This window comes from Sylvia atricapilla, chromosome 3 (assembly GCF_009819655.1).
Source record: "Sylvia atricapilla isolate bSylAtr1 chromosome 3, bSylAtr1.pri, whole genome shotgun sequence".
Taxonomy (NCBI): domain Eukaryota; kingdom Metazoa; phylum Chordata; class Aves; order Passeriformes; family Sylviidae; genus Sylvia; species Sylvia atricapilla.
The window spans coordinates 73830509-73853558 of NC_089142.1; the positions used below are offsets into that span (position 1 = coordinate 73830509).

Genomic DNA, 23050 nt, shown 5'->3' on the forward strand with positions numbered 1-23050 from the left:
GAACTCAGCAGAGCTGGGACTCATTCCAACCATTTAACTTAAGTGTGTTTTCAAAAAGTTGTGTAATCCCTCATTTGCTTTCTAAGCTACATTCCAGAGGGATAACAGATATAGCCTTACTCATTTTTCTCCATCTCACTAATGCCATTATTTCCTACCTAAAACCAGAGAACAAAACTCCATTTAGTACAGCTGATGGGTTCCTTTACACTCCTACCTGCTGCTAGTGCATTAGGAATGACCCCATCCATGCTAGATAAGAAGAATCAATAAATTACGTGTCTCATTTTAATCCAAGTTGGGAGGAATATTTCTCTGGCTGCTTTGAAGCACTGGAATTTAGACTTATGACTTTTACTGAGAATTCAGAATGCACCCTTGGCCTTTCAGAAGCAAACCCTCCTAAATCAGGGCCCTGTTGACTTAGGGCAAGAACTAAGGAAACACATCACCAAAACCACGTCTTAAAGCCCAGTTTATTTCTCTACCATTCCACCATGGTGGGTAGCTGTTGTCAATACTTGCTATTATCTTTGGAGCAAGAACATCATTAGGAGCTTTATTGCTTACTAAGGCCATGTTGAGGATTGTTTATTTTATCTGGCAATTGATATCTAAAAGAATGGCTTAAGGACAACAATATATATTTTGGTCTGAGGAACTCATTAATGATACTTTAATCCACAGGAGTCTTAGGTTTTATTTTCCTTTACTCAGCACTGGGAAATTTTTTTTCTTGACTTGTCCTCTCTGAACTTGCCGAGCACGAGTTCCAAATCCCAGAGACTGCATTGATTCTGTTAAGTACTTTTGGCCAGGAGAGATGCACAGCATCACCAACAGTTTAGCATCACCTCCTAAAAGCAGGGAAAAGACAAAACATAGTTATTTACCTCATTATTTTCATTAAGTTATTCACTGTTACTATACTGATCTACATAACAGTGACCACAGATTACCATTGTTTTCATGAAGCAGAAGACTGCTCCTGAAGAGGGCTGTTGAAACAGACATCTCCTTCATGGTGAGTCTATATCTAACAATATGATATTTGCCCCCAAGCATTTCACAATTTGTAGATTTTTTTAAATTTTTTTTTTTAATTGATGTAGATTTTTTTTTCCTTATTGGTTTCATCAGTTAAATCAGCATGTATGTTATGGGTCTGGGCACTTATTTAAGTTTTGTCAAAAATTTGTAAATTTGGGGTAATGGCAAAATGGCTTGTGTGACAATAAAACAAAACAGACTCGAAGTTTAGAGACAATGATTAAACAAAGGAGGAAATGGCCATTTTCAGCACTTCACCAAAGTCATACAACAGACTCGGCTAAAATCAGGCTCAGTGCCCATACAACATAGCTCTCAGTTCTCTTTCTAGCTTTCCCTATTCACAGCAGGGGCTTTAGTACTAAGTGAAAATCAAAGCTTAGGCAAAAACATTCATAGTATTTCAGAAACTCTGAAGAACTGTTACCTCATTCACTGTCAATGCCTTGAACTGGAGATTAAAAGCATAAAGGCTAATATTTTCTGGCCGAAGAAAAATGGACTAATGTACTACACACATGGAGACAAACCTGACATTAATGCAGGAGTAACACTCGCTTTAAAACTGCTTCTGTGTAGATTAGGAGTTAAAGAAGAGGAAGTGACCCCAACACAAAAGGAATTTTTAGCACAGTGCCATGTCCTGTCTTCCTGCTTTGCCTTGCTGCTACAGGGCACAATGTTAAGGAATGTGCAAGTAGGTGATTATACCCTGTAGTAATAAAGATTGAAGTTTAACCTTTAAACTGTACCTGACATGAAACACCAATGAAATGCAATTTTTACCCTTTACACGATCCTGTTGAGATGTTGTTCATCAACTGAGCTTTGGAAACAGCAAGGTTTAGCCAAATTCAGTTCAGAACTGTCACTTGTGTATTCACACTCAAGAGTGTGTACAAAGACCTGAGCCAGTCTTTGACATAAAGACAAAGACTAACATTCAAGCAAGGAGTGTAAGATCATCTTCTAGTTTTACACAGCAAAGGAGAGGCAGAATCAGGAGAAGAAATCTATATTGTTGAACAAGAGTCAGAGTAACCCCTCACCCACGGAGTCCTGCAGCAGATGTGTAAGTTTGCTGTTCCGATACGGGATGTGAGCCCGTTGCTCAGCTATGGCTCCCAGAACGTCGGCCAGGGCGGACAGGCTGCGGTTAATAAAGGAGGTCTCTCTCAGCGCTGCCCCTGTCACTCCAGACATACCTGGTGTAGAAAAGGCACTGGTAACACTATAGCAAAGCTACTTCAAAAACTGTAATGTGGAGATTCTGTCTTCAAAACTGTACAAGAAGATTCAATGTCTACAGATAGTCCAAAGCATCTCACGGTAAAGTTGATCGCTGTAGATGTACAATGCATTTTTGGCTCCATACATATTAACAATAAGGAACCAAGAAAGTAGGAACATCTTAAGATCAGACAAGACCACACTGCTTTTGAAAACACAAGTCCACAATGGCTCAAAGAGAAGCCTATTTTGTCCACCATTTCTTTTTTTTTTATAATAGTTAGCTTCTCATCTGTATCCCTTTGGAAAAAGAGGAGAGGCACTGAGACACAAGCTGTAGAGAGAAAATTGTACAAGAGCCACAAGTGTGAAGTATTTGTCTATAATAAATCCTGTGGAGTGGTGTTTTATGGCATGGTTTGCTGTAAAGAAATGGATAAAGGAAAATTATGCCCTTCTACCACCCAGCCAGCATGACTGTAGATAGTTCATACAGTATGTAGGCTGTATGTAATTCAACCTGTTTAAACTGCTGATTATCTGCATTTGGTTAGATGAAATTTGACAAAGCATTTAGCCAAGTTTGCAAAGTGAAACATGGTTTGCTAAGAAGGGACCAGTTGGCTTGTAAATGCTGCAAACAACCAGGCCAGTTGTACAGCCAGCAGGGCTGGGTGCTGGTGTGTGTGGAGAAGCTTGAGGTACTGCTGCTCACTTAGATTTGCCCCCATTTTAAAACAATTACAACTTAACGCTGCCCTCACTTTCAGCAGAGTATGTGCATCAGCACAGCTGATGGCAGAGGTCAGTCTGCTGCATGTGCTGGGCCACATCTAACACTGATGCGAGCACAGCTCTTCTGGCTTCACTGGAGGATCTGGCCTGTGGAGCCCCAAACCAAGGAAATGTTTGTCCTCCTTTAACTGAGAGAACAAACACACGCCCTGTTGCTCAATTACATGTTTTCAGCATTTAGAGAAAATGAAAAAATAATGTATTATATTATGTTTCTCTGTAGAACAAAAGTTTAACAGTGAGCAACAGTACGAATTCTTGGCAGTAAAGTAAAAGACTCTTTCATAATACTGGTTCACTTTTCAAAACATTATTTCTGGAATGATACATTTGGCTGCACGGTTTTTCTTGGTAAGAAAGCTTGTCCTTTAGGAAATAATCAGGTTTTTGAAATTATTGTGTGCTTAGAGGAGGCAGGAGGAAAATGCTTTGAAGAAACAATGAAAACAGTATTATCTTTTCAACACTAATTTCCTCCAAGACTTTTTCCACAAGAAAGCAGAAAAATCCACACATGGTGATATCAATTATTACAGATATTTGTAATATTTACATAATTTATGCCCTTTAAACATTTCTGTACCAAAGACATGCTAATTTTTAGAGTAGAAAAACAGGCCTAATAAAAGCAGTCTGAATAAATAGTGTATCTATGATATGGGTAACCATCCTGTGCTTATTTCAAGCTTATACAGCCATACTTTAAGTTAAACTGATCCAGTGTAAAACTGGATCAATCAGCCCTCAAAATTTTGTTTATGCCAGGATCTGTGGGTTCAAACCACCCCTGTGTGAGAGCAGGGAACCATGTATCCCTCCATAAAGAAGTAAGGCATTTACTGTAACCTACATCCATGAGGATCCATGCCCACAAACAGACACGTTCACTTACCAACACACTCACTCCCAGCCAGGTCCACCAGCTGCAGTCTCGTTTTGACTTGTTTAATTTTCTCAGTTGCTTCAAGTTGCACTGGTGAAGAGGCTCTGGAAGAAGAGGTGGATTTATTGTCTCTCATTTTTTGTGGAAAGGTGCAGGAAGCCTCTTTATTTAGTCTCTGACTAGTTTGTTCATCTTCCCATAAAGTACCTGGTTAATGGAAAAAAACAAAAGAGAGAGAGCTTCTTACTGACAGTGAAAATTGAGATGGGGAAAAAATGGAGCATTAATAGGGTATGTACAGTATCTACTGCTTCAGGCTATTCTAACAGAAGCAATGTACAAGCCAGAATCCATGGCACAGGCAGGCTAAATAACTTTTTCTATCTTATTTAAAGTTTTACTCATCAAACTGATTTTACCAGTTGGTAACAAGCTTTGGTGTTAGACTCTGTTGTATCCAATATCCCCAGTGTTCACACATCTGTGTGGAAAACAAGAAGTGGGAGTCCAGTAGGGACTTTAGAGAAGCTTTTTTAAAGTTTTAGACTGATTGCAGTGAAAGTGCTATTTCAGGTGCTTGGGAGCAATAGGCTCTGGAAACTGGTTCCATGTATTTGAAACATCACCTGCTGGTGTTATGGGGAAAAAAAAAAATCCTTACCCTGCCTGTTCTATTTTTGTCCTTTGCTGCCGTTTCCCCTAGACTTCCTTCAGCCCTCATATCTCTCTGCAAGATCTCCACCTGATGAGCTATTAGCCATAATAGTGTTATTCCCACTTGTTCAAGTTGGTTACCTACTAGTATCATTCCTCAGCAGAAGCATCTGGCTTTCTCTCTTTGCTGGGAAGGAACACAGATTCTCTGGGAAAGCTCTTTTGCATTAGCTTAGCAGGAATATTTGCAAAATGGATTTCCTAAAGCAGGTTTGGTTGTTTTGGTTTTTTTTCTTAGTGTTTTGGTTTCTATTTATCTCTCTGTTTCTCTACCTGAAAGAACAAAATAATAAAAGGCACACATTCTGCTACAGGTCATAGAGACAACAAACCTCCTTGGGTACTTACAGAGTTCTAGTTGGAATTGTAGAATATTTCCAACTGCAAAACTTGACTAGGGAGCAGACTGACTTGCATTACAGAGCTCTGTACTTCTCCAAGTAGGCTGCTGCTAAACCCTGAGCCAGCTCTTCCCAGTGTAGGCAGAGCAGCTGTGTTGGTTTACACACAATAAATGGCTTCAGGCCATACAGTGTCAAACTAAGTGTTCTCACTCCTCTTCAGTTTTAGATAATCAAATTAAAAAACGGCTCTCCTCAAACAACAGATAATACTGATCAAAATGCTAAAATACCTTCATCGAACCTGAAAATGTGCTGGCTAGTCAACCCTGGCTTTACATGCAGAACTCATCACAGACTTTACAACTTTTTATTTAGTGGCTAAGGTGCCTGACCTTGAGACATTTGACAATAGCACCTGGCTTTTAAATCAGGAACCTTTCCTTTTAAGCAAGAGACAGGCTGTGCCGTCACACGCTGCTGCAGTGCTGCTCTGTTCCCTTACAGTACACATCTTCACCCACATGCTGTGAGTCAAAAGCCAGAGTCTGCATTCAACAACTACACATTTTTGCGGAGCTTTGCTGCCAGGCAACGCTGCACACTGGGGTGGCTGCAATTAGAAGTGGCAAAGGGAATTCTGAACTAGACAAGATGGCTGTTGTGCTAATGGTGCAAGCACTGACTCCAGAAAAGTACCATCAGTCTAATTGACAAGAATCTGGAGCTGGCTAGACTTAACATGGGGAATGCTGGAGCTGCAACTTGTTAAGTAACTGTGTCTTTTGGCAAGGCCCATAGGTAAGAGAGGCCACTGTTTGTTCTGCTTTGCTGATACTGTTGGTTTAATTTCTGATAGCCATCTAAGGGAAAAAATGTTAAATATTTCCCACTCTCTAAAATCATATTGTTGTTGCAGAGTATGAAGGAGATGGACCACAGCACTGAAAGCAGAGAGCCTAATTATAACATGAGCAAAAGAAAACAAAGTTACTCCCAAGAGGCCCAAAAGAAAGTTGTTGCTCAACCAGTAAACTGGTAAGTCTTGGTGTGGTAGTGAAAAGTAGAAGTATCAATGTTTCCATAGTAAATAGGACAAGTATTTTCTCTTTTCATACAGTGGCCTATTATTACCAGTTCAGAAGATTCTGAATTTAAAGAACATTTTTGCAAGGCAGACAGTAAATAAATGTAATTCTTTCTCAACCAAAAGCACATGATGATCCCTAAAATTTATGGTTAGCTTAACCACAAACTTTGTATGACATGTAATTATTCATTCTAAGTGATTTAACGACTTTGAGTGTCTATCTTATCAAGATCTTTACTAACTTATACCTTATCTTACGACTTTCTGATAGCACTTATTCATTAGTTGCCTCATGCAATAAAACTTCAGCAACTCTGTAAGTCAAGGCATGTAAAGAAAAGTGCTAAGATTTTATGAAATTGAAACTTCCAGTAGCATTCAAACATGAAAATGGTCTGTTGTTTAAGAAGGAACATATAAGTTCAAAAAATGGAAAAGAACTGAGGGAATGTATCAAACACTGGTAAAAGGAAGAAAAAGCAATATCAAAACCTCCCAGTCCACAGACTGTTTTTCTAAAAACAACTGGCTCTAGATGGAATTTAGTTACATCCTACTTACCAAAGTTATCTCCAAAGACAACTGTGGTTATGGTCAATGTCACGACCAGATGAGAACGAGAGGAATGAGCATGCACCAGTGTTGGGTGTGTGACTCTCAGCTGTAGGCCTTTGTTGACTAGATGCAAAAATTCAGATGCATTTGCAACAGTCCTGAGAAGTAAAGAAACAGGATATTTAACTGACTCGCAGGAATAGTCACACAAAGAAGCTGACAATTTAAATGAGAACTTCAGCATTTCCACTTCCCTGCTCTTGTCCTTATACTACTCTCAGTTTTGAGCCACACAAACAACTGTATTAGACTTTTCAGGTGGGATAAAGTTGAAAATTCAAGCCAAAAGTCCTGAAAGTGCTGCAAAAGTGGCCTGCCAGCCTTGCAGGTCCAGAGGTACTGTAGCTCAGCTCTTGAAGCAACAGACATTTCTATATCTCCACACTTTGGATGAAAAGGCACCAGTTTAGACATTGCTGGAATCTCTGGTCTTACAAAAGTAGATTTGTCCAATTTATGCTGAGGTAGCTCTAGTTTTCTTAGGTACAGAATTAGGCAAAACCCCCCAAAATTTCTCTGCGCCTCTGGAAGTCATATTTCACATTTGGAATTAAATCCAGAATCCCTGGAAAAAAAGTCCAGTTCCACTGTTCAATAAGCACAATGTCAGAACAAATAGACTTAATTTTTTATAGACCATTTATCTCATACTATCTGTTTTCTTTTCTTGTTAAAGGAAGTACTGCAAATATGATCAATCCAAGGGCAAAGATCTAACACACACAGTGAAATGAACACAGAAAATGAAATAAGCAGGTTAGGTCAAGAAAAAAAACACTGCAATTTTCTCTAGGTTTGCAAATGTTTAAAACAAATGAGATAACAGTGCCTACCCTTTTCTTTCACCGTGTTGCCTTCTTCAATAATAACTGATTGTAGAACACCTAAACAATTATTTTTAGATGGGAGTATAAATTATGATTGTGTATCATAGCCTGGTCACTGAATGCTCTGTAACAGCACAACCATTAATAACTCCCATGACAGGCCACAGATTTGGTTCCACAACATGGCAGTCAGCAAAAGCAAGCATGTAATAAAAGGCAATGTCTTTATGACTTAGATCTGGCTGATTTCATTAAAAGTCACATTGGGCACAAACTTATTTTATGCTAAGAGCCATACTTGGAAGAGTTTAGACACAGAAAAACCAAAAGAAAACAAACTATACTCAACTAAAACAATTTCCTGAAAAAACAAGGCAAGGGCATCTGAAGCACAGAAAACCATTCAGCCACACTCTATCTATAGGCACTTAGGAGAAGCAGCCATCTAAGTGCAGTTCCCTGTGTATCCAGGACTGCATGAGGTAAACAATCACTACAGACCTCCCCTAAGTCCTGAGCCACACATGCCAGCCTCCACTGTAACACCTCCACCTCTGGGCACCCCCTGGGGATGTCTCCTGCTTGTCTGACATGCTGTCAGCAGAGAACTACTGGCTCTAGTTCCTGCAGTCAGAGCCTGACACTGGGGTGATCTGACTATTGTCTCACATCCAAGGAGGCCCACATCCTGCCTTCACAAGCCTTGAACTTTATTTTTCAGTGGCTAGTCAGCCAGGACTAGAAGGCCTGACGGAAGCAGCCGTGGCTAGGTGTCTTGGTTTGGAAAGACAGGTGTCTGCCAGGGAAAAGCCAGAGCTTCCCTTGGAATGGAGAATGTAAACCCCCTCCCTCTGAATTATTATAATTTTGAAATTAAACAGCTTTCAGGCAAAGACACGGGAATAGGAATAACAGTTCTTTACTAGGAATATTAAAACCCCTAAAACTGTAGTAGTACAAAAAAGCAAACAAACAAAAAAAAAACACTGCCAGAGTCAGAATACGACCTGAACACCCTGTTGGTCAGGGTGTTGGTAGCAGTCCAGTTAAGGCCTCCTGGAGTGACAGATGTGGTTCTGTTGGAGTAGAGATGATCCTGTGGAAGGGTCCAGGGGTGGCAAGCTGGGTCCAGTCTTCCACTGGGAATCCAGTAGAAAACAGGCTGTCCTGGTGTTTTGAATCTCAGCTTTTATCTAGGTAGGAAAGCTTGGCTCCTCCCACTGGGTGGAGCATTTCCCAATGGGATGATGTAATTTTATCAGTCATGTGGTGAGCTTTAATGGCCCATTAACAGCAGATACCTCGTGGGGGAGGATGGGTTGTGGAACAGATAAAGAAGCACTGCCCTACCTGGTTTTAACAGCTGGCTCATTAACAGACAGACACCCATCCCTCCCCCCCTGAGTTATGAGATAAAGAAAAACACCTCTCCAACTGCTTCCAGCAGATGGGAATAGAACACACCTTGCATTGCAACCCAAGACACTAGGGTGCAGCACTAGGTTGTTGGCTTCTGCAAGCTGCTGCTGTGAGCTGGCCAAGTGTCAGTGCTCCAAGCTGCTGCCCCGTCCCTGTATTTGCCAAGGAAGACAGGGCTCCGGGTGTGCTGTCAGTGCTGGTCACCCATGGCTGGGAAGCTGCAGCTGGCTTTGAAAGCAAGCAAAATCCCTAGCCCAGTGTGGTGACCTTGGCACAGTAGCTCCTGCGCAGGACTGACAGAAATAATATTTTAGTATAATCTCTACAACTTCATCGTGCTCTATGTGCTGCACGTTCCAGGACCAGATTCTACAAAGAGAAGCCCTGTTGTGGTTATGTTAAAAATTTGATGCTGAAAGTTCTCCAAAGTCAACCAAGCTATAAAAGAAGAAAGAGACTAGGGTTTTTGTGATTCAGTAAGATGAACATGTTAGCAGGAAAGAGACTACTGTACTTTAGTGGATATATGGAGAAGCTAATGAGACCCAGCAGGCCAATATATTCTAGATCAAATATTATCATAAATGAGGATGTGTTTTTATTCAAAGCACCAGCTGTTTACTTTAGATTTTTAGGCAGCTGGGTGGCCTCATTCAATGGTTCCTTCACTTTGTTTGGGTTTGTTTTTTCTTATTAACCTTTCTATGTAATTATTAATATAACCTGTTTATGGATTGGACTTTTTTCACTGCTTGCACTGTAATTGAGATACAAGTCCATATTTTTATTTATGTTTGCATTAGAATTTAGTATTAACTGATTGAGATAAGTGGCTTTTAAGAGTTTTAGTTCAAGGCGCCAGGCTCCCTCGCCATAAATTATAATTTGCAGAAATAAACAGAGCAGCCATTTTATTAACTGGAAGGACAAATGAAACCTTATTGCAGCTGCCTTTTTTTGTTTGGTTGGTTGGTTGGTTTTTTTGGGTTTTTTTTGTCTCTATCACACAAGTCCCACTGCTTCCCACCTCTCCCTTTCCCAAAACCTATGAAAAGAGTATGCAAAGCTCCCTTGGGAAGTGGAACAAGCATTTTTCAGGAATAAAATTATGCCAGGCCAGCGTCTTAGTTACTGAAATACCATTATTAAAAACTACTTGGAGGTTTTGATGAAACAGGAGAAGTCATGCCTACACTACATGCACCAGTCTTCACTTTCTAAGTCATATGGTTCCTTTCCTGTCTAGTCAAAGGAAAAAGATTAGCTCCTCCAAGAAAGATTCAGCACACACAGGTTAAGTTCTGCTCCCAGCCTCTTCTGGAGTTTTTCATTCCCTTGCCTGCAGAGTCTTAACTAGACACTAAAAGCTTGGGAGTCTAGAGTCACAGTTGTGGAAATACAAGAATAGAGACAGAGAGAAACTAGTCAGCATAATACAGACAGAAAGGGCAAAACGATTCATCACTCTAAGCTCCAGTCACTTTTCATTCATTCCATGTTCTTATGGAGCATGCAGAGTGCAATCAAGCTTGCAGAATTTCCATGGAAATTGTATTTAACCTCAAGACCAAAGAGCAGGCAAACCCCAGATACAAATGTTAATCCTTCTGAGAATATTGCAGTGCTTATTATTTCATAGAAATAAAGGAGAGTCCTATAGCTCCCATAGTGAAGAAAACTACTTGACAATTTCTCTGGGTTCCCACTTTTCTATGAGCAATTACATGGCTAGAAAATACAAATCAATAAATGTGTATCACTAGGTAGAATAAAAGTAGGTTTGCACAATCCTTCAGTACATTCTTGTATTTTAATCAAGGCTTGCTAGGAATAGTATTAAATCTACATAAACAAACTACTGTCTGCTTATGTGACTAAGTCCCACAGGACAAAATTATCTCCACTGATGATGCATTTTATTTAATTGGCATGGGATGCATTTCATATCTGATTGCTAATTCCCCTAGGAAAAGTAGAGATTAGACCATGACAAGAATTATTATAGAGAAGTGAAGAAAAACATCACATTTCCTCAGAAACACAGAAAGCACTAATGCTGTTCGAAACATTTCACTAGAGCAAGATGTTTCTTTTCACAAACATTATTTACTCAAGGAGCAGGAGGACACTTCTTTATGTGACATCTCGATAAAGCACATGCTCCCTTCTGGAATCTGTTCTCATGCTGGATGTTCACAGAGAGATGTCCAGTTTAATTCCACTGGGTACCATCACCTCTCTGGTGCCACTAGTACTGTTTATCCTAATTTATGTTTTTTCTAGCTAATATTGATACTACTAGCATAAGGCCCAAAGAAAGGCCACAAAAATGGTGAAAGGCCTAGAGGGGAAGCTACATAAGCAGAAGCTGAAGTCACTTGGTCTGTTCAGCCTGAAGAGGAGATTGAGGGGAGACCTCAATGCAGTTACAACTTCCTTGTGAGGGGAAGCAGAGGGGCAGAAACCAACCTCTTCTCTCTGGTGACTTGAGGGAACAGCCAGAAGTTGTGTCAGGGGAGATTTACATTGGATATTAGGAAAAAGTTCTTCACCCAGAGAGTGGCCAGGTACTAGAGTGGGATTCTTGGGGCTGTCCTGTGCAGGGCTAGGAGTTGGCCTCAGGAGTTGGTCTTGTGAGCCCCTTCCCACTCAGGACATTCTATGATAGACAACACAGCCATTATTAAAGTGAAGCATCTGAAACAGATTCCCTCTTGTTAATGGATGAAATTTTATGAACATGTGATTTTTAATATCTAATTACCCAAGGTAAGTTTTTTTATATATAACAAGAAAGCACTGTACATTTGCTTTGTATGCCACACTTACCTAATGCTAAGAATCTTTTCCATGAGTACTAGAACAAATCTTCCTAATGCTCAGTAAGTAAAAGAAGGCATTAAAGTAAGTATAGCTGTAGCCTTAAATGCCCTAGCTTTCCCTACCCTGTCAAGTTGTGTAAATAAAGATCAAACCAGGCATACACCAATGCTGGGAAGGTACATCTTGAAAGTGAATGGTGAGAAGCTTTTGCTGCTTCTTAGCTTTTAGTTTGAAGAACCTCGATTTACAAGACCTACAAGTTCAAGTGCCAACATAACAATTCCAGCTTTAACACCTCCAGTAATGAAAACAGAGCATTAAGCAATATTAAGATGGGTATTTGTATTAAAAGATCACTTAAAATCTTATTCTAATTTTTTGTAACTCCAGTGCATAAAGGGAAAGCTAACACCCTACAGCTGCTTAACTATTTGCAACTGGTACGTAAATTTCTATTATAATCTGTAAATTTTACAATTCAGCAAGACTGAATGGAAAGTGCTTTGTGACTAGATTATCCCTACTTTTTCTACAGCTGAAAAGATGCCAGAGATCCAGCAACACCTAAATATGCAGCAGTCTTCAGGCATTCTGAGTCGAAGGCACTTAACACAGGAGGATAACTCAAAGTAATTGTACCGTTATTTCTGGAAGTATTTTGACATTTGCGGCCAACTGCAGTCTAATAGACTGAGCTAACAGAAACAGCACTATTCTTTTGCATATGGTAAGGACATTGTTTGGAAGCAATCTGGTGCCTATAATGCAGTTTGGTGGCAGCTCTAAAGATCGTGTTTGGCTGGTGGGAACAAGCCGTGTACTCACTCGTGTGTCAGCAACGGCACATCGCTCTTCCCTTCTCGGGTTGTGACAACATCGCGTTTGATGCCAAACACTTTTCCATAACTGTCTTTGGCCAGAAGATCAAAGATTTCATTATTATACACTTCTACAACAGAAACCTCAACCCAGTAACTTCCTGGTGGCTTTTCTGAAATAAGCCTGGCAAAATAAAAATAAAAAAAAAAAAAATAAAAAAAAAGAAAAAGAAATTAAAATTTGAAGATCAAAGCCCAGAAATGTAGAAGTCAACCCCCAAATGAACAATCTGTAAATAGACATCTATTCTTTAATTGTCATATAATTACAATCTGATACAAGCGTCTACTAAGTATCTGCAGGCATGGAATTGCCTCATCCATATATTAATGTTAACTTGAAGTATCAGAATATACAGTTTATTTATACTTAAAGAAGTAAATAGAATTTAATTTTCCAAACAGCTGTGCCCAGCTTGCTTTTTCCACTAGCCTCCCACCTCAGGATTTTTTAATACCATTTCTCTGCTGGCAGTAACTGTACTCAAAGCTCAGAGTATAAAATCTGGCAGACTGCAACCAATGAACAGAGATGGGAAACTATATCTTTAAGAAGTTATCTGTTCACAGCCCGAGAAAATCGATAAATTAAGGGCTTCTCTATTCAGGAGAGTATTTACAGTTAGACACTTATTCATACAAAATTGGTAGTTTGATTTAGCTTATACCCTTCTCCAAAACAAAACAGGCTTAGCTGGAAATACTAAAAAACTTCTAAATTAGAAGCTGGAAAAACTTGTAATGACTCTTCTGCTATAACATAGCAGCGTATTAGTTCAATCCAGTATTAGGTTCAACTTAAAAAAAAAATCTATGAACCCTAAAACAAAAACTGACTGTAGTTAAAAATTCTATTATTCTTCTTCCTTGGGACTGGGTTCTAATCTGAATCCTCTTCATGTCAGTTGTCAATTTTCACATAACTTTCTGGAACTTAATTATCTTTTGGACTCCCACAACTATGGGTTCAACTATGGTTGAAACATTTTCAAAAGTTTAATTAGAGTCTGAAAGCCAGATGGACAGATAACACACAGTAAAACTGCATAATCTTATTGTTTTAGAAAATCGGATTAAGCAGGAGAGAGACTAGAAATCTATATAAATATCAAATAAGTATCAAATACCTCAAATATCAAATGGTGGTCAGAGAAGCTATAAATATTAACCATTGTGAAGCTGAACTCTGTAATGATAAATACATTACAATCATTATTTAATCCTTTCTATACAGGTTAGAGTGACTGCCACTGACAGCAAGGCTTTACTTAGTTATTACCTGAACACTTCTTGGGTAGCTCGAGGAATAATTCCAAGTTCTGATTCCTCTTCTATGGAGAATGCTAAGTTCCCCTCTAACTGTGGTCCCAACATTGTGTATGTCTTCCCACTTCCAGTTTGCCCATAAGCCATGATACACACATTGTACCTGAAAAACAGAAGTGCTGTAATTTATTTTACCGTTACCAAATGTGTCTGTTAGGTGGCAAGTCAAACTCCAAACAATTTGGGAACACAAACCTAAACAAGAAAATAAAAACACTGCCCTGATTTCTTTCTGCAGATCTCGAAGTCTGACAGTAATCACTGTTCATAACATCGTCTAAACAGATTTTATTTTTTAAGCAGAGTTAAAGGGATGCTTTTAAGTAAAAGTTTAAAGGATCCTTAGCTTGGAATGATTGATACTGTTAGACCTCCTTGCCTGCCCAACTTTCAGCCTTTGCACTACTGAACTGCTTTTTAATCAGCTCCTGAACTACTTCAGTTTACAGTATAGCATTTTAAAGTAAACTATTTCCGGGCTTGATTTGTGTTACAGTGCTGTGTTGCAAACCACTGCACTTGTATCCTAACAGCTGGGAACAACTCATCTCTCATAGCCTTTTTCAGACAGGCTCATCAGTCACAACCCTCAGAGAAGACAGCCCTGAAAATAGGAGGCACAAATTTTAAACCAAGAGCACCAGTTGAGAATGAACATGCACATAATGACTACTCTGGAACAAAGGTGGCAGGAACTGCTCTGATAAGGACAAGAGGAAATGAGAATGTACAGTGTCAGTGCAACCTATCAAACATCATCTTCTGAAGCAGACAAGTAAATATGTCTAATGAGCAGAACTCTGAAAAGGCCTCTTGACTGCACTGAAAATAATAATAGAAGAATTGTTCACAGCTGTGAGCAGTGTTGTGGAGTCTGTGCCACAGGGATCTGAGCTGAGATATATGAATCCTATCTAGAAAGTGTGTTACTAACACAATTAGATCAAAGTCAACATCTTAAGCAGAATAAGTGGGTGGATACAGATGCATCCAGCCACAGTACTGCTTTGCATAGAGGACCAACACTGTGCTGTGCAGCTGCAGTTTTGTCCCCCCTTGGCTGTGCCTGCTCTGCTGCCCTGCCAGCAACTCAGTGTTGACCACAGTACTCTGCGAAACCCTTGGAAGACATGCAGTTAGGCTGAAAGGACTGCTCTCTCCCTGGACTGTCTTGTTTGTTCAGAGATACATTAGCAGAACCTTCATACACAAGAAGTGCTTCACAGGTTGCAGAAACTTCTGTTCTGCTGGAGACTTGCAAGAATGAGCTTGCTCCTGTTCTGCCAGGGAATAAAATTTCACTGCCTAAGCTACCTCCTCTGTGGGCAGACCTGAAACAGCTGCTTTTGATTATCTGATGCTTTTCCTCATATCAAAAATGTAGTTTCAAGCACATGCCAGCTTATTTCAATGAACACTCCCCATCTAATTGTTTTAAATGTATGGTTTCAAGTAATGAAATACTTACACACATATTAAATATGCCTAGAAGCATTTCAGGAGGATTATTTTGAAAGCTTTCACTTGTTATTAAGAAATGTGGGCTGATAAGCCACATGGAGAATACCTGTGTACCCTTTCTGGGAATGTGAAGTCAAAGTTGCAGTCAGTGAGTCTATAGGAAGATCCCTCCAGATTTTAGCATGCACTGCAGAGTATAAAATTGAAGTCTAGTCATAGATTTGATGAAGTAAAGGAGAGGAGATAACTGTAATTGAAAACAAAGAGCACTACAGTAAAATTAAATGTGATAGCAATTAGGGCTGTAAATCTGATATGACGGATTTCTTGAAATATTCACTGCTGACATAACTCTGTACCAAAGTTCCCACTAATTTTAGTAGTTTTTAGCTTGACTAACAATGAGTAATTTTCACAGTTCCACCCCTCATACACACTGCCTGGCCAGCCTGTACCTAATTGAGACTTCTAGCCTTTTTTCAAAATTAAACAGATCTTTGGAACTAAAAAGGGATCCAGATGCTTTTCCTTAGGAAAAACAAAATTATTCTTAACAGTCTCATCTAAAGGACCTTCCTATAGTCTAACTATTTAAATTTTCCTTAATTGCTGTTAGCTATCAGACAGGAAACATCATGGACAAAATAGTTCTGACAAGACAGGGATGATAAGATTAGAAGTTCAGTGGGCAGAGGATTGTAACACTGAAGACAGAGGTGCACATTGGGTATCAATCAGTGGTAACTTCTCTGCAAAGCCAAAAGAGTGTTTCAGTTAACCCAAATGAACTAAACCTGGCCAAAGCAGTATCATATCTAAGTAGGTATAGGAAATGAATTGTTGGGGGATTCAACAAGAGGACAATCAGCAGATTACTTTATATTTATCTATATAATAATAGTTACTTATTATAGTTTACTTCATTGGTGTTCTAGCTCCAGCATAAAGCTTTCAAATGGAGAAGTCTGAAGATTTTTGACTTTTCTTCACCTATGTGCCCTGATATTTTTCCTTCTCCACTTTATTATTACATATAACAGTTATATTCCCATTTAGAAAAGTTCTTATTGCCAAAATAAAATACCAATAGTTTTGTAGCACTCCTGTCCTGAAAAGAGAGACTCTAGCAAAACTCTTTGCTAGAGTTCACTCTAGCAAAGTTACCCCTAGGAGAGAACACTGTTAAAGGAAATGAAAAGAGGAGAAATTAATTCTTTTAAATAAACAAACAAGTTGGATTCTTCAACACTGTAAAGAAAAGAAAAGTTATCTTACTCCCTTGTTGGCCCTGTATGACTCAAGGTAAACTTTGAAGCCTGCTATACTTTGTCTGGTTCACATATGGAACAATCTTTTCTTCCTGTATATTTGTACTGAAAAATGAAAGAATCCATTAAGACAGAAAAACATAGAAAAAAATAAGGAAAAGGAGAGAACACTCCCTTCTACTCAAGCTAAAAGTTGTTACAGACCACTTTAGAACCCAGACTAAAACAATCAGGAGCAGCAAAGAGGTTCAAGGTTCAGACTAAGTATGTCTGTTTCCCATTTACAGTGGGAGGGCTGCTGTGCTCAAATGCATGGACTTGCCTTTCCTGAGAATCTGCTTCTGTACAAACAGCACTTCTGGAAGAACAAGACAGGTCTTTTGTTTTCAGTAACAGAACATTTCCTAACTGAATACAAAAATCTTAGCTTTTAGGACACGAGTCTCCCTATGTAGGAATTAGTAGGTGGGAAATGCAGCAGATCAAGGTACAGATCAGATACGTCTGAAGACACTTAAGGGACGCGTTGAACCAAGGCAAAATTATGATCGTTGCAAAAGGAAAAGTAGGGAGAGAAAGCAGTAGCTTTAAGACTTCTTTAAACTCCTGCAACTTAGTGGTCCTAGGTTGGTCAGCTAAAGAAACTGTGGTTATTCATCACTGCTAAACAAGAATAATGCAATCTATACTTCCCTCATCCAGGGAGCCCATGGGGACCTCTCTGTGGCATATGGAATTCCCAATATTTCACAGTATCTTTAGATACCTCTTACAGGATGCTTTTAAGACTTGGAAACTTCAGTGTGCAGACTTCTGGGAACAAGGATTGCCACTGTGAATGGAAAGGGACTGTCTTTTCCTCTACAGAGAGCAGAAGGTCTGTGACAGCCCTACCATATAATTAAGTGGTATTGGAACAGGGATAAAAAAGGAGCAGAAAGGAAGTTATGTATAAAACTCAGTTCAAGTCTCAAGGAATATAACAATATGCACATCAAAGCTTCTTTGCAAGAGTAGCTTAAGTTGGCTCAGGACTTAAGAAAAATCACACTTTATGAGCTTCAGTAGCTAGAAGTAATTTCATATATTTGTTAGTGCTTTTTACTGATCAGTTTTTATTCAAACCAGAACTCTGTTTTACCCCAGTGATGGAAGGAACAATAGAATGATTGAGAATGCTCAGTTGTGGTTCAACCAGGAATTGATTGCAGCACCTCCTATGGCTTGTGCAGGACACAAAACCAGAACAGAGAGTGGCCCTGGCAGGCCTTTTGCATGGAACACAACGTTCACAGTGAACACACTGATGGAAAAGATGTATCGTACAATGTCTGCAACTGGAAAGGTTATAAAACATAACCTAAAGAACACAAAGAAAAAAATACATCTTCCATTATAAGCATCAGTTTCACAGAAGCAGATTGGGGGAAAAAAATGGTGTTTTTTTATTTTTACGAATTTGTCTGCTCTGCTAAATTTTGTAAACCGTATTTTCATTGTTTATACTGGGAAACAACATTCACCTGGTGGTAAGTAGAAAGAAAACAGGAAAATGGAACTGCAAAGCCATAAAACTTCACTAGATCACCATTATTAAGTATTTTTTTTTTAATTTATAGATTTCAGTAGATTATTGTGCTTTAGCTTTTTTACTGCAACCTTTTAACTTACCCATCAAGGAGAGATGTAAGCAAGGGGGCCACATCTGCAAATACTGCATCTTGAGACTCCAAATCATTGTAAACTCTGAGGAAAAAAGTGCAATGATTAACCAAATCAAAACTATAAATGTTGTCACAAGAACACAGACCATAGAAACTGTAGGCCAATGTCATAAAATCTGGGGCCTGCTGGTATTTCCATTCGGAGAACTGAAAATCAGAACTCCAAAATTCTCACTCACATTTTGGGAGTAGCTGTTGTGTGTTTTGGGGAGAACAACACATAGGTGCATCCTTGTGGATTTCTGAGCTCATCCTAAATCTCCTGCCTGACCCTCTGGCACACAGAGTCTCTTTTTTTTGGCTGTACTGGATCCCTGTAACTTTTCCCCACCTACTAGAATGTGAAATAGCCCTGCTCCCTGGGTTTCCTATGTATCACATTATGGAAGACAGTGGTCAGGTTGTACTGCCCCTTTAGATGTAGGTAAAGTTTGGGAGAAAAAAAAAAAAAAGACTGCAAACTTGCTGAGGACTTGTCTCAGAAGACTCAGTGGCATAGAAAAAATCAGAATGCTCCTGAAGGTCATGTTTAAGGATGTACTGTCTTTGTGAGCAATATCAGCCTAAGGTATTTCCATCCCCAGCCCTGATGAACTACCTACTCTGAAATCAACACTTTTCACTCAAGTGAAGACTTTCTTTTACATAATGATGTGGAGTGCAGATCTATTTAAAACAGAATGGAAGACAATTAAATTGCATGAGTTATTCCACCTCTTAGAAAAGAGCAACAGCCATTCAATACTTGGGCCCTACAATGATGTCTGAAACAACTCCATATGTTTTTTGAATGCAAGGAGAAAAAAAAACCCTAACAGTTATCTTCAAAGAAATCTTTCCTCCAGCTCTTTCAGGTTTGTACAACATAAAATCAAGATCTGAAAATAGAAAATCATCACAGAGAGGAAATTCTGATCATAAAACGTGGATATCCTAACTTGTTAATTTCTTCTGTAGCACACCAAAAATGTATCCTCCCCAAGATTACAGCCTTCAGCACCCATTGTTTATGCAAGATGAACAGAATCTAAAATATGAATGTCATTACCCACAGTAAAATATCTGAGGTATGAATGTTTATATTTTTCAAAAGCTTCCTTTTCTGGTGTCTTTCTGTGGTGGTGTTTGTGTGGTTGTTTTTTTGGTGTGGTTTTTTTTTTGGGGGGGGGGTTTGGGGTTTTTTTTTGGGGGGGAGGGGGTGGTTGTCTAGCTCTGTTTTCCAGTAGGTGATATATTTTCTTTATAGTTCACAGCGAAATGGCTGATTAGAAACAGGAATTTTGGTAGCAGCAAACATTACAAAGCGTAGTCACTTCTCTGTGTATACAGTACACTTAACAGTATCCCACAGACTGTACAGGATACTACAAGGTTAACTGAATAAAGACAAAGTGTGCTCTTCAGCATTTATTCAAGCCTCTTTGTATATCTGACCATGATCTGTCTGGTAGAGTCTACAGACTGCGCAAATAGAGATTTTGTATTCATGCTCTCCATAAATAAGATTATACAGAGGGATCACTGACAAACAGATACAGAATTGGAGCCAACACACTGAACTCAGCATTTTTCCTGACAACAGCCAGAGGAAGGAGCAAGAAACAACATGGTGGCCAGAGACACAATAATTCATCTCTGTGCCTCATCCTAATCTTTAAAAGCTGTATACTGGCCTCAAAACTGAAATATGAGTTGAATCTCTGTTTCAAAAAAAATATTATTAGAATTAGCATTCAGTTTCTTTCTGCATTTTGCTAAATTCTTGGCCCAGAGCAACATCCTGTGGCAACGTGTTCCACAGACTAATTGTAAGCTACATGAAAATGTACTCTTTTTAATCAGGAAAGGAACACTTGTCTGGCTTGATGGACAAATACTGCTTGTATTGCCAACTGATCCACTGATATGCCATCACAGTGTGCTGAGAAACCAACAAATATGCAGGGATGTGGCTGGGAGGACACAGGCACTGAACACTCTGTCCCTGCTTTGCAGGCACATGAGCATATGCTTCAGTAAACTTTGCACATCCAATCTGCAAGGTCAATATAAAAGAGTAAAAGCATTTCCAAACACTTTTGTCTGCTTCATCTATCATCTGCAATTGATGAAATATTCATTAGCACCCAGTTCTCCATCTTAATCAACCACGTCTCTAATTCAGTATGTGTTAAAATATTTTTTCTTTGCACAATAAAACATCTCAGAGCTACTACGTAAATTAAAAAAAAATAAAATAAAAAAGGGAGAAAATACTAAGAAAGGCATTTTAATGATTAAAACATTCACAGTTGATGACTTTTGTTGCCTAAGAAAGCAAACACATTGCCACTGGCCACAACCCAGGCTAGAATCAATCAGTCTTAGCAGTTAATTTGCACAGCAAAATAGAATTACTGAATCGATTAGCTTGAAAAAGACCTCCAAGACCATCAAGTCCAACTTTTGACTGAATGCCACCTTGCCAACTAACCCATAGCAGTAGGTGTGACATCCAGTAGTTTCTTGATGGTGGCTCCATCACCTCCCTGGGAAGCCTGTTCCAGTGCTAAAGTACCCTTTCTGTGGAAAAAAGTCTTCCTGATGTCCAACCTGAACACAGGCTGGACACACACCTAAGCCCTAGTGCAGCTTGAGGCCATTTCTTCCACGTACAGCCACAGCTGGGGTCAGTACAGCTGTGTCAGGGTCAGGCTCCAGTAGCTGATCCAAGGAAAGGCACGTGATTCCATGCTACAGTAACTACTCAAATATTTGCTCAACTTCCTAAAGGGGTTTTACTGCCACTACTTAGCTGCTGTGGTTCAAATGCTATCCACAGTGAAATAAAGTGGTTTAAAGTAGTCTTGAACTAGTTTATGCTACACTGTAACCACAGCCTTGGCTGAAGCATGGACACTCACTTCATTAGCTATCTGAAACCATGAAAGATGCTGCAAATCCAAAGAATCTCTTTCTAAAACCCCATGTATTTTTACCAGAATGATAGATTTGTCCCTGTGTACTGATTAATGTGGATTTCACATTGAAAACTCTGAGCTTCCTTTTTATTTTGCTAACTGATTTGCCAATAAAATTATAAAAGCATAACATGTTGAAAGCTGGAATTTTCTTCCTGAGCTGAAATCAAATATTTTGACATTTATTAGTTCCATAAAACATTGCTAAAAAAATAAATATTTTAGAGTTCATAAGAAACATATGCTTTTCTGTTTATAAAAAAATAGCTGTACTGGGACACTAAAAAAACATTCCTGGAGAACTGCATTCTTTGGGGGATTTACATTTTTTTAACCCTTTTCCTGATTACCAGGATCTACACCACATTTCCAGAATCACAGCACCTCTGTGTCAATAGCATTAACTCTGCTGCTCTACAGAGCTGAATTCCAGCATTATTCTGTGTTTACTTCAACTGGTATGGCTGGGTTAGGTACAGTTGAACAATTAATTACTTTGAGTAACTTAGCAACATGTGTGGAGGCCATGAAGAGATCTCATATGCCTTGAATTAAAGAAATCCTATAGCCTGTAGGATCAGTAAAGCTCCCCCAAGATCTGCGTTATCTCAGGATTTTTCAGGTGCTTGGTGGCCTACATGACAGCAGTCCCCATTCTCCTGTGAGTAGAAAACTGCAGCAGTTTAGAAGAACGTCTTGAGGAAAGGGTCAATGACTAACAATATTTAGCAAAGCTACAGAAATTTTGGCTGAACAGGCTCAGGCATTAAGTTTAAACCAGGACAGATACTTCATGCTGGGTACATCTGACTTCAAATCAAGTTTTGCCTTCAGGCAAGGAAGCATGAAATTGTCCTCCTGTATTCTGTTTCTAAAGGGCTTTGCATCATGGTTCACAGTAGACAGCCTCCTGAGTCATTGCAGTATATAGATGCAAAGTTTTCATTAGAAAGAGGCATTGGGATAAAATTTTGTATTTCTTCATTTACAGAGTTCTCATTATATTATTTAACTCTTCATTCCTGTATTCAGAGGTCCAGGTCAGCACCATTTTGAGAGAACAGAAGGCACCCTTCAGCCTGACTCCCAGCAGTTTTCTGTCTCGCTGACAGAGACTGGCAGTGACTCTGGTATCCCATTAAAGCCTTATCACCAGTGGTGCATTCAAAATCTGATTCCTCTCTGTGGACTTTTGAGAATTTAATACAGAAAGTAGTCCCACTGTAGGCTTTTTCTTCGGGAGCACTAATTCCCATGCCACTGCTCTGCCTTGCTGCCTCTGGTCAGTTGTTTGAACATCAACTCATACAGGTGCTCAGTCCAGTTTCTGCCAAAATCCTCTATGTCTAATGCTGAAATCTTGCAATCCACCTCAATTCATAGAATCAATGAATTGTCTGGGTTTTAAGGAACCTTTAAAGGTCACCTAGTCCAATCCCCCAGCAATGAGCAGGGACATCAACAAGATCAGGTTGCTCACTTGGCCTCAGATGTTTCCAGAAATCTGCTATCTAGTCCCTCTCTGGGAAACTTATTCCAGCATTTCACTGCATTCATTATGAAAATATTCTTCCTTATATCTAGTCTCAATTGACACTCTTTGGGTTTAAAACCATTACTCCTGTTCCTATTGCAACAGGCTCTAA

At 39.3% G+C, this 23050-nt stretch overlaps 1 protein-coding gene across 1 annotated transcript in view; it reads right to left on the bottom strand.

Annotated features, from left to right (window-relative positions):
* Positions 1 to 280: 280 nt before the first annotated feature.
* Positions 281 to 23050, bottom strand: part of KIF25 (kinesin family member 25) — a 41600-nt gene continuing 18830 nt past the window's right edge. The window contains exons 9-15 of the mRNA XM_066315830.1: positions 18392 to 18466; positions 13945 to 14094; positions 12613 to 12789; positions 6665 to 6816; positions 3968 to 4165; positions 2100 to 2255; positions 281 to 857 (exon numbers count right to left, since the gene is read on the bottom strand). Coding sequence (XP_066171927.1) covers positions 700 to 857; positions 2100 to 2255; positions 3968 to 4165; positions 6665 to 6816; positions 12613 to 12789; positions 13945 to 14094; positions 18392 to 18466 — 1066 coding nt within the window. The 3' untranslated portion in view covers positions 281 to 699. The remainder of the gene's footprint in view (positions 858 to 2099; positions 2256 to 3967; positions 4166 to 6664; positions 6817 to 12612; positions 12790 to 13944; positions 14095 to 18391; positions 18467 to 23050) is intronic.